This window comes from Anolis sagrei, chromosome X (genome assembly GCF_037176765.1).
Source record: "Anolis sagrei isolate rAnoSag1 chromosome X, rAnoSag1.mat, whole genome shotgun sequence".
In the NCBI taxonomy this organism is placed as follows: Eukaryota; Metazoa; Chordata; class Lepidosauria; order Squamata; family Dactyloidae; genus Anolis; species Anolis sagrei.
In genome coordinates this window covers 61,403,378-61,415,201 of record NC_090034.1, presented here as the reverse complement: position 1 = coordinate 61,415,201, position 11,824 = coordinate 61,403,378, and the positions used below count along the sequence as shown (strand labels likewise).

General features: G+C 44.0%; 1 protein-coding gene across 1 annotated transcript in view; it reads left to right on the top strand.

The window, feature by feature from the left end:
* The first annotated feature begins 5,947 nt into the window (after nt 1-5,947).
* TCHP (trichoplein keratin filament binding) overlaps nt 5,948-11,824 on the top strand; it is a 28,801-nt gene continuing 22,924 nt past the window's right edge. The window contains exons 1-2 of the mRNA XM_067473603.1: nt 5,948-6,055; nt 9,887-10,077. Coding sequence (XP_067329704.1) covers nt 9,887-10,077 — 191 coding nt within the window. The 5' untranslated portion in view covers nt 5,948-6,055. The remainder of the gene's footprint in view (nt 6,056-9,886; nt 10,078-11,824) is intronic.

Sequence of the window (11,824 nt, the reverse complement as noted above, 5' to 3'; positions counted from 1 at the left end):
AAGAGTCGGAGACGACTGAACGAATGAACAACAACAACAGTAATATAATAGATTATAATTTAATATCTAAAATATATAAAATGATATAATACAAAAATATGGTATAATACAATAAAATATCGAAAAATATAATAAAACTAGCTGTACCCGCCACGCGTTGCTGTGGCCAACCTTTCCCCTATCTCCCCTTCTTTCCCTCCTTCCTTCACTCCCTGTTTCTTTCCTTCCTTCCTTCCCGTCTTTCCTTCTCTCCTTCCTTCCTTCTCTATTGCTTTCCTTCCTTCCCCCTTTTTCTTTCTCTTCTGCTGTCTCTGTTTTCTTCCTTCTCTCTTTCCTCCTTTCTTTCCCTCCCTCTTTCTCTACATCTTATCCCCTTCCTTCGCTCCCTCTTTCCTTTCTTCTTCCTTTTTCTCTTCTTCCTTCTCTCTTTTCTTCCTTCTCTTTTTCCTTCCCTCCCTCTTTCTCTACATCTTCCCCCCTTCCTTCGCTCCTTCTTTCCTTCCTTCTTTCCCTTTTTTCTTTCCTTCTCTCCTTCCTTCTCTAACTTTCCTTCCTCCCCCCTTTTTCTTTCCCTCCCTCTTTCTCTCCTTTCTTCCTTTTCTACCTCATTCCTTCCTTCCTTCTTTCTTTCCCTCCCTCTTTCTCTCCTTTCTTCCTTGACAGATTAGAAGGGGGCGTGGCTTGGAGGTAACATGAGAAGGGTAAGAGGGAGGAGGGGAGGGGGGATGGGTTTAGAAGGGGTGCCGCGCCAAGGGAGTGAGGGCGCGAGCGCGCTCGTGTGTGCCACGTGGGGGGGGTGAGGAGGGCGCGCGCGCATGTGTGTGTGTGCCGTACGGGGGGGGGGGGGTGAGGGCGCGTGCGCGTGTGTGTGCCGCGCCGGGGGGGTGAGGGGGCGCGCGCGCGTGTGTGTGCCGCGGCGGGGGGGGGGGGTGAGGGGGCGCGCGCGCGCCTGCGTGTGTGTTTGCCGTGCCGGGGGGGAGGGTGAGGGGCCATGTGTGCGCGCGCGTCGGGGAGTTTGCGCCAGTGCGCATGCTCAGTTGTTTTGCCGTTTTTTGTGGTTGTTGTTGTGTGGTTTTGATTTCTGAGTGGATTAGTTTGTACCTAGTGGGTTGTCCTTGGGGCATGGCAATTTTGGTACAGTTTTGTGGAGAGGTTTTAGAGTTTTGCTTCCCCGTTGGACGCCAGTAGGAAATTTATATATATAGATAATATGATAGTAATATAATAATATAATCTATATATTTATATCTATTCTATCTATATCTATATCTATATAATAAAAGTCAGTGTTTGGGGCAGGTTGGATCATGGATGATAGGATTTGCAGTGTTTTCAAATGCTTCAGCACCCACAGACCACCAGCCCACAACAATGAGAGATCAGGACCAAGCTTGGCACACAGAGCCCCCATGACCCACTCTACATCCTGGTGCGGTTTGAAGGAGGATGGACCATGGATTATGGGACTTGCAGTACATTCATTTACTTCTGGAGATCCCTGCGACCTACATCAATGACAGATCACGACCAAACGTGGTACACAGAACCCCCATGACCCAGTCTATATCCTGGTGAAGCTGATAGAAGCTTTAGGAGGGTCTTCCCCAAAGGGAGGGACCCTGAGACCGTACCAAAAAGGGTCCGCTACTTTGGCGAGCCAGAGAAAGCCTGATTTCAGCAATTTTGTTGAGATTAAAATTCAAAATAAGCTCACTGAAAGTCGAAGAAAGGCACCGAGGTGGTTTTATTTGCGATTCAGCTGAAAAGGATGCTAAGTAGCGATAATTCGTCTACAGAGCATACCAGTACAGAGATCAGAGGCATTTTTATAGGAATTTCCAGGTTTGAAAGTTCAAAATTCCCGCCCCCAGCCCTCCGCCCGGCTCGCCAGTGATTGGCTGATGAGATTCCAGCTGGGAGGAGGCACGGCCGGCCGCCCTGCTTCAATGCCAATCACGGAGCTCCCCCGCTTCACAGGGGCCATTGGGAAAACTTTCCACGCTTCAGCGCCTTGGCGAATCAGGAGAAGGGAGGCGGGACGAAACAGAAACAATGAGCCGGCGAATGAATCAATGGGTGCGATGCCCACCCTATTGTCCTTGAGTGGATTTGCGATGATCTTTGATTACCTTTATCCTGGTCTCCAGCCACAATCAGATAAGGCACAAAGGGTGGCTTGGGGAAATGTCTGGTTTATGAATGGAGTAAGCAAAATTGGGAAGGCGACCCCCCAAGGATCGTCTCGCTCCTATTGTGAAGATGGCCAAAGGTTTGCCAAGGACATTCCAGACTGATGGCCATAATCCTGGAACCACATGGAGATTCCAGGTCTTATTGTCCACGCCAAAGTTCTGGGATATGTGTTTCTTTGTTGCCTCTGATTGCCTTTCCAACAGCTGGCCGCTTCCTTGAGGTGACTCTCCTACTATGAAGGGGCGAGGGGTGGGGTGCCAAGGAAAAATACTTGGGAAAAGAAACAGGAATCCAGATAAATTCATGTCAACCTCCCTTCTCTCCCCCCACCTGCCAGAGAAATTGGTTAATATAATTTTATTAAGACGTGAGTCCATGGTTCATGTGGGGCAATTCATATGTAGGGAATGAGTTCATAGGAGCAAGAAAAGGGGATTAAAGAAAGCCAAAAAGTCTCAAAAAGGTGTCTGATCATTTCCACTGAGCCAAAGGATGGATTCCAGCAATGTCAAGATCAAGTTGGTCTTTTGTCCTTGGGGAACTATAACTCCTTCCAAGGACTTGGGCCTCCAGGCCAGGCTCTTCCCCGTGAGCCTTATGGGGTAACCACACCAAGTATTCGGGGGCATGGGTCTGGCGGAGGCGATGAGATGGCGGGGCGCAGCAGCGCAGAAGTAACGGAGCCAGCTTTTTGACAATCAGCTGTTCCTCGCAAAATATATTCTTAAATTGGTTATTTCCCGAGTGTAGAAGTCCAAAAGGCAAAAAGCGAGATAGCAGATAGGGTTAGAATTAAGCTAGGAAAAATATGCCACCGAAATGGGGGCGTTTGGCCATCTCGCGGATGACTCAGAGGGGAAGACTCAGTATCCGCGGTTAGAAAAGTGCAGATTCGGCCTCCCCGGAATGCCAGGAAGGCATTCCGGGCAAGCCTGCAGTCTCCTGCGGCCTGGGAAAGATTATTTTCAAGCATTTAGATAGTTCAGGCAAGGAAAGAACCAAAGTATCAAGCTAGAGGGTTAAAAGTTGCAATTTCATAAATCTTTATTTGGGGTTTTGTTACAAAGTAGGGGCTGGGTAGGAAAGTGGGAAGAGAAAGCATAGGGCTGTTTTGAGTCCTGGTTGAGCTCGCTGTTGGGGCTCATTTAATCAGTTTGGCCCAATCCTTGCTTCCAGGAACTGCGGAAATCCCTGCTGCAGGTCAATTTAATTTAAAAGCAGAGGTCTGAGCTGCGCTCGGTATCACTGGTGCTATTTGGAGGAGGAGGATAAATTGATGATGGAACTTGCAGTACTTTCACTCACTTCTTGAGATCACTGTGACCATCAACAATGACAGATCAGGACCAAACTTGACACACAGAGCCCCCATGACGCACTCTACATGCTAGTGTGATTTGGAAGACTTTGGACCATGGATAATGGGACATGCAGTATCTTCATTCACTTCTAGAGACCACTGTGACCATCAACAATGACAGATCAGGACCAAACTTGACACACAGAGCCCCCATGATGCACTCTACATGCTAGTGTGATTTGGAAGACTTTGGATCATGGATAATGGGACATGCAGTATCTTCATTCACTTCTAGAGATCACTGTGACCATCAACAATGACAGATCAGGACCAAACTTGACACACAGAGCCCCCATGACGCACTCTACATGCTAGTGTGATTTGGAAGACTTTGGACCATGGATAATGGGACATGCAGTATCTTCATTCACTTCTAGAGACCACTGTGACCATCAACAATGACAGATCAGGACCAAACTTGACACACAGAGCCCCCATGATGCCCTCTACATGCTAGTGTGATTTGGAAGACTTTGGACCATGGATAATGGGACATGCAGTATCTTCATTCACTTCTAGAGACCACTGTGACCATCAACAATGACAGATCAGGACCAAACTTGACACACAGAGCCCCCATGACGCACTCTACATGCTAGTGTGATTTGGAAGACTTTGGACCATGGATAATGGGACATGCAGTATCTTCATTCACTTCTAGAGACCACTGTGACCCAAACCAATGACAGATCTTGGCACACATAGCCACCATGACTGACTTTACATCCTGGTGCGATTTGGAGGAGGACGTACCATGGACGATGTGACTTGCATATGGGAGTTGTAGTTCATCCACACCCACTGAACCCAGCCGACATTGGATCTAGGCGAAACTTGATATCTATTAAAATATAATAGGTTTATTTATAAGTCACTTAAATACAAATGCATTGGGTTTTATTCATTTCAAAGTGCTGACTTTAGCCTAGAAAGCCCTAAACCAGTGGTTCTCAACCTCCCTAATGCTGTGATCCCTTAATACAGTCCCTCATGTTGTTGTGACCCCCAACCATAATATTGTTTTCGTTGCTACTTCATAACAGTCATTTTACTACCGTTATGTATCATAATTTAAAAATCTGATATGCAGGGTGCATTTTCATTCACTGGGCACAAATACCCAATGCACACAAATGTGAATGCTAGTGGGGTTGGGGGAGGATTGATTTTGTAATTTGGGAGTTGTAGTTGCTGGGATTTATAGTTCACTTATAATCAAAGAGTATTCTAAACTCCACCAATGATTTGAACCAAACTTGGCTCCCATGACCAATGGAAAACACTGGAGGGGTTTGATGGGCATTGACCTTGAGTTTGGGAGTTGTAGTTCACCTATATCCAGAGAGCACTGCGGACTCATGCCATGGTGGATCTGGACCAAACTTGGCATGAATACTCAATATGCCCAAATGTGAACACTGGTGGAGTCTGGGGAAAATAGATCTTGACATTTGGGAGTTGTAGTTGCTGGGATTTATAGTTCATTACAATCAAAGAATATTCTGAACTCAACCAACGATAGAATTGGCTCAAACTTCCCACATGGAATCCCCATGACCATCACAAAATGCTGTGTTTTCTTATAGTCTTTGGCGACCCCTCTGACACCCCCTCGCGACCCCCTTAGGGGTCCTGACCCCCAGGTTGAGAAACACTGCCCTAAACGGTTCCGGTCCAGCTTCCCTGTCCAAACGTATCTCTCCTTATGAACCATCTAGGAATTTAAGATCGTTTGGGGAGGCCCTGCTCTCGATCCCGCCTTCTTTGCAGCTGCGGCTGGCGGGGACGAGAGACAGGGCCTTCTCAGTGGTGGCCCCTCGGCTGTGGAACTCCCTCCCTAGGGATATTAGATTGGCCCCCTCCCTCCTGACCTTCAAAAAAAATGAAAACATGGCTTTGTGAACAAACCTTTGGGAATGCAGTGCAATAGATAAACACGGAATTATGTAAGACTGAAACATGGAACGGCTTAGACGAAAGTGAGCTTAAGTGGAAGATATTGCTTATTATGTTTTTAATTGTTTTTGTATGGATTTTATAATTTTTTTTTTGTATTTTGTGAATTGTTATGGCATCGTCTTGCTGCCAATTTGTAAGCCGCCTTGAGTTGCCTTCAGGCTTGAGAAAGGCGGGATTAGAAATATCGTAAGCAAATAAATAAACAAATTTCACGCATAAGGGGAAAAACAACAACACTCCTATTAAGTGCTTTCCAATGGGAACCCGGAAGTGTAGGATGGGAGATCGCTTCCAATTATACTGAAGCCCTTTGTCGTTCTCAGTTCGCTTCGTGCTAGTGGATGGAAGGAAGGAAAGCGGTTCTTAAAGCGAGTGGCCACGCCCCCTTCGCGCGAAGGGAGAACAAGGAAAGGTTTCTCTCCCTCGTCGGCTTCCGTAGCTCCCAACCGGAAGTGTTGCTATGGCGACGCCAGAAGTGGGGAAACCGTTAAAAATGGCGATGAAGGAGGAGGAAAGACGGTAAAGCAGCAAGTTCCGAAAAAGGTACTTAATTATAAAAATATATATATTTAATTAAAATTGTTAATTAGTAACTGATAATTAATATATGTATGTGTATAACATAATAATCTCTAAAGGGTCTCCTGTATAATAATAATAATAATATAATAAAATATGATAATATAATTTTTAAAGTAATACAATAATAATATAAAATAACTATAATATAATATAATGTGATAATAAAATTTAAAGTAATTAATGTAATAGAATAATACAGTATAACATAATAATAGAATATATTATCTATATAAATAAATAAATGTAATGTTAGTTCGTGCTACCATCAGAACTCCAAAACCACTGGGGGAATTGACACCAAATTTGGACACAAGACACCTAACAGTCCAATTTATGTCCTCCACTAAAAAAAAATGATTTTGTCATTTGGGAATTGTCGTTGCTGGGATTTATAGTTCACCTACAATCAAAGAGCATTCTGAACTCCACCAATGATGGAATTGGGCCAAACTTGGCACACAGGGCTCCCATGACCAACAGAGAAAACTGGAAGGGTTTGGTGGACATTGACCTTGAGTTTGGGAATTATAGTTCACCCACATCCAGAGAGCACTGTGGACTCAAACAATGATGGATCTGGACCAAACTTGGCACGAATATTCCATATGCCCAAATATGAACACAGATGGAGTTTAAGGGAAATAGACCTTGACATTTGGGAGTTGTAGTTGCTGGGATTTATAGTTCACCTACAATCAAAGAGCATTCTGAACTCCACCAATGATGGAATTCAACCAAACATGGCATACAGGACTTCCATGACCAACAGAACACACTGGAAGGGTTTGGTGGGCATTGACCTTGAGTTTGGGAGTTGTAGTTCACCTACATCCAGAGAGCACTGTGGACTCAAACAATGATGGATCTGGACCAAACTTGACACAAAAATTCCATATGCCTAAATATGAACACAGATGGAGTTTGGAGGAAATAGACCTTGACATTTGGGATTTGTAGTTACTGGGATTTATAGTTCACTACAATTAAAGAGCATTCTGAAACCCACAAATGACAGAAATGGGGCAAACTTCCCACACAGAACCGCCATGACCAACAGAAAATACTTAAGGCCATCCAGTCCAACTCTCTTCACCAGACCATGAAAATGTAATCAGAGCCCTCCTGACAAAGAGCCATCCAGTCATAAATATAGATAGATAGATAGATAGATAGATATGATTCTCTCTCACACACATAGATATAGTATCACAGATTTTAAAGAGACCCGTAAAGAAGGACAATGATATGTTGCATGTTCCAGGGAGAGCAAATCAGACACTCTCCACATCACACCTTGAGTTTGGGAGTTGTAGTTCACGTACATCCAGAGAGCACTGTGGACTCAAACAATGAGGGATCTGGACCAAACTTGGCACAAACACTCAGTACGCCCAAATATGAACACAGATGGCGTTTGGGGGGAATAGACCTTGACATTTGGGGGTTGTAGTCACTGGCATTCACAGTTCACCTACAATCAATGAGCATTCTGAACCCCACGAACAGCAGAATTGGGGCAAACTTTCCACACAGAACCCCCATAACCAACAGAAAATACTTAAGACCATCCAATCCAACTCGCTTCATCAGGGCAAGAAAGTGTAATCAAAGTCCTCCTGACAAAGAGCCATCCAGCCATAAATATAGATAGATAGATAGATAGATAGATAGATAGATATGATTCACACACACACAGATATAGTATCATAGATTTGAAAGGGACCCTTAAAGAAGGACTATGATATGTTGCATATTCCAGAGTAGGCAAACCAGACACTCTCCACATCAACACTGACAAAGAAATAGCAAGAAATACTGTTTACCCACAAGCATAAAGAAATTACATATATTAGAAACCAACACTTTCCCATTACTTTATTTTCCAGATCAACAGACTGGGCCACAGCAACACGTGGTAGGGGACAGCTAGTAAATATAAGTGTGTGTGAATTGTATCTATCTGTTAATATCTGTGATTGGATGGCTCTTTGTCAGGAGGGCTTTGATTACGTTTTCTTGCTCTGGTGAAGAGAGTTGGTGGTCGGGACCCCTGGGGGGTGTCGCGAGGGGGTGTCAGAAGGATCACCAAAAACCACCAGAAAACACAGTATTTTCTATTGATCATGGGGGTTCTGTGTGGGAGGTTTGGTCCAATTCTATTGTTGGAGGGGTTCAGAATGTGCTTTGATTGTAGGTGAACTATAAATCCCAGTAACAACAACTCCCAAATGTTAAGATCTATTTCCCCCAAACTCCATCTGTGTTCATATTTGGCATATGGAGTATTCGTGCCAAGTTTGGTCTAAATCCCACCAACTACAACTCCCAAATAGCAAAAGCAATTTTTTTTAGTGATGGTCACTCCTTGGGTTAGTAGATGTCTTGTGGCCAAATTTGACGGAAATTCGTCCAGCGGATTTTGAGTTATGATGTCACTCAAAACAAACAGAGCATTAATATAGATAGATAGATAATAATATATAATATATAATAATAATATACAATAATAATATATAATAAAAGGAGCCCCACTGCCCGGATTCCAACGGCCAACCTTTCAGTCAGCACAGCAGGTTAAACAGTTGAGCTGCTGAACTTGCTGACTGAAAGATTAGCCATTGGAATCCGGGCAGTGGGGTGAGCTCTCGCTGTTAGCCCCAGCTTCTGCCGACCTAGCAGTTCTGGACCACATTTGGCACAGAGTCCCAACATTGCCTGGTTTTGGGGAAGATTGACCCACGATTCTGGGAATTGCAGTTCACCCACATCATTATATATTTCCTAATGGGAGCATTGATGAAAAAATAAATCAAAGACTGTTTTTTTCCTAATAAATAGTGTTACTAATTAACTAAATGATATGACATAACACTCCAAAACAACCAATTTTTAAAGCTAGTATTATAATATATAACAATAATAAAGTATCATAGACCTTATTATTATTACTAGCCGTCCCCTACCACACGTTGCTGTGGCCCAGTCTAGTGATCTGGAAAATAAAGTAATGAGGAAGTGTTGGTTTCTAATATATGTAATGTCTTGATGCTTGTGGGTAAACAGTATTTCTTCTTGTTTCTTTGTCAGTGTTGATGTGGAGAGTGTCTGGTTTGCCTACTCTGGAATATGCAACATATCATAGTCCTTCTTTAGGGATCCCTTTCAAATCTATGATATTATCTCTCTCTCTCTCTGTGAATTATATCTATCTATCTATATTTATGACTGGATGGCTCTTTGTCAGGAGGGCTCTGATGACATTTTTTTGCACTGGTGAAGAGAGTTGGACTGGATGGCCTTAAGTATTTTCTGTTGGTCATGGGGGTTCTGGGTGGGAAAGTTGCCCCAATTCTGTCGTTTGTGGGATTCAGAATGCTCTGATTGTAGGTCAACTATAAATCCCAGCAACTACAACTCCCAAATGACCAAATCAATTTTTTTGAATGAAGGACATACATTGGGTTGTTAGGTGTATGCTGTCCAAATTTGGTGTCAATTGGCCCTCTGGTTTTTGAGCTCTGTTAATCCCACAGACGAACATTACGTTTTTATTTATATGGATGTCAATAGGTACTGATCTGGCGGGAAGGTAACGGCGCTCCATGCAGTCATGCCAACGGCCACATGACCTTGGAGGCGTCTACAGACAACGCTGGCTCTTCGGCTTAGAAATGGAGATGACTACTGACCCCCAGAGTCGGACACGATTAGACATAAGGTCAAGGGAAAACCTTTCTCTTTACTATAATAATAATAATGTATAATAATGATGATGCCCTGCTTCCCCTATAGATGGCGCTACCTTCCTATTCCTCGCCCTGGTTCGCTGGCCTGGAGCGTCGTCAGCAGTGGCTTGTGCATCGGCGGGAGGAGGAGAGCCGCTCCCGGCAGCAGTGGGAACTGGCCAGCCGCTACTTCCGCCACAGCCGGGTCTGTGCTGCCAAGCAGGAGCAGTGGGCCTCCAGGAAGTCCTTCCAGATGAGGTAAGGGATCAAGCACCAGTAATATTATTATGATTATTATTATTATATAGTATCATAGACCATATTTTAATTATAATATATTATTATAATATAGGATCATAGGCCACATTTTAATATGATGATGATGATGATGATGATGATGATATTATCATAGACCATATTTAAATAACGAGTTTTGGGACCCAGCAGTGCTCGGATGATTTGAAAAAGGCATTGTTTGTTTTGGGGTGTTAGGTCATATCAGTTTGGTAATTTGTAGCTCTATGTCTTAGAAAATAGCCAGTTTTTCCTGTTGTTTTTTTTTTAATGAATGCTCCTATTAGAAAATGCATAAGGATGTGAATGAACTGCAATTCCCAAAATTGTGGGACAATCACCTCAAACGCCACCAGTATTCACAATTGGCCATGTTGGGTCTGTGCGCCAAGTTTGGTTCAGATCTGACATGAACTGCTTTCAGTGCTCTGAATAAGGATGAAATGCAACTCCCAGATCCAAGGTCAATCACCCCAAACTCCACCTGTATGCACAGTTGTCCATGTTGCGTCTGTGTGCCAAGTTTGGTCCCGATCCACCATCGGCTGGTTTCAGGGCTCTCTAGGTAAAGGTGAACTACTACTCCCAGATCCAAAGTCAATCACTCCCAAGACCCGCCTGCATGTATGTACACTTGGCTATGTTGGGTCTATGTGCCAAGTTTTCTTCCGATATGACAAAGGCTGGGTTCAATGCTTTCAGGATAAGGGTGAACTACAACTCCCAAAATTGGTCATGGGTCTTCTCTGTGTCAAGTTTAGTCCCAGTCCATTGTCAGTGGGGGTAACAGTTTCTCTGAATGTAGGTGAACTATAACTCCCATCAAGGTCAATTGTCCCCAAACATCTCTAGCATGTTATGGTAATGGGAAGTCTGTGTGTCAAGTTTGGTCCAGGCCTGTCATTTGTAGGGTTCGCAGTGGTCTCAGGAACTGAGTGAAAGTGCTACAAATCCCATCATCCGTGGCAAGTTTGGTGCAGATCCATCATTGGTTGGGCGTAGGGAAACTACAAATCTTATAAATCATGGTGAATTCTCCCCAAACCTCTTGTTAAGTTGCTAATCAATTCCTCTGTTTGCTGTATGCCATAGGAAAGGGTTAAGGGAGAGGCAGTGGGTTCGGTCATGCAAATTCTTCACCAATGGAGAGAAAGAAACACTGAGATGTCTGTGGTGGAAGAAACACATGAAATCTAGAATGAAATTGTCCTCGTCTGAAAGCCTTCACTTGGCTGGTGGGCAGAATGGTGTTTGTCGAGGACATTGGCAGGGCTCTTAGACATGTTCATGGTGCTCACTATAACCTGCAGTGTCATTGAAGGGAGGGCCATTGGTGTCTCCTTAGGAGTGGGAGGTATAGGTGTTTGTGGAGGCGGGAGCTTTTCTGTGAAAGTGGACACCGCTGCCACATACACACATATAGATTTTCACTTTTATTTTGTGTGTGTGTGTGTGTATATATATGTATTCAAATACATATACATATATAATAATATCATAGTTAAAAGTAAAGGTTTCCCCTAGACATTATGTCGGAACCCAATTTGGCTTCCACAGACCACTGTGACCACCACGCATGATTGACTTAGACCAAACTAGCTACACAGACTCTCCATGATGCACTTTTTGTCCCGGTGTGGGTTGGGGGAGGATGGACCGGAGACCATGGGATTTGCACTTCCAGAAACCACTACAACCCCCACAAATGATG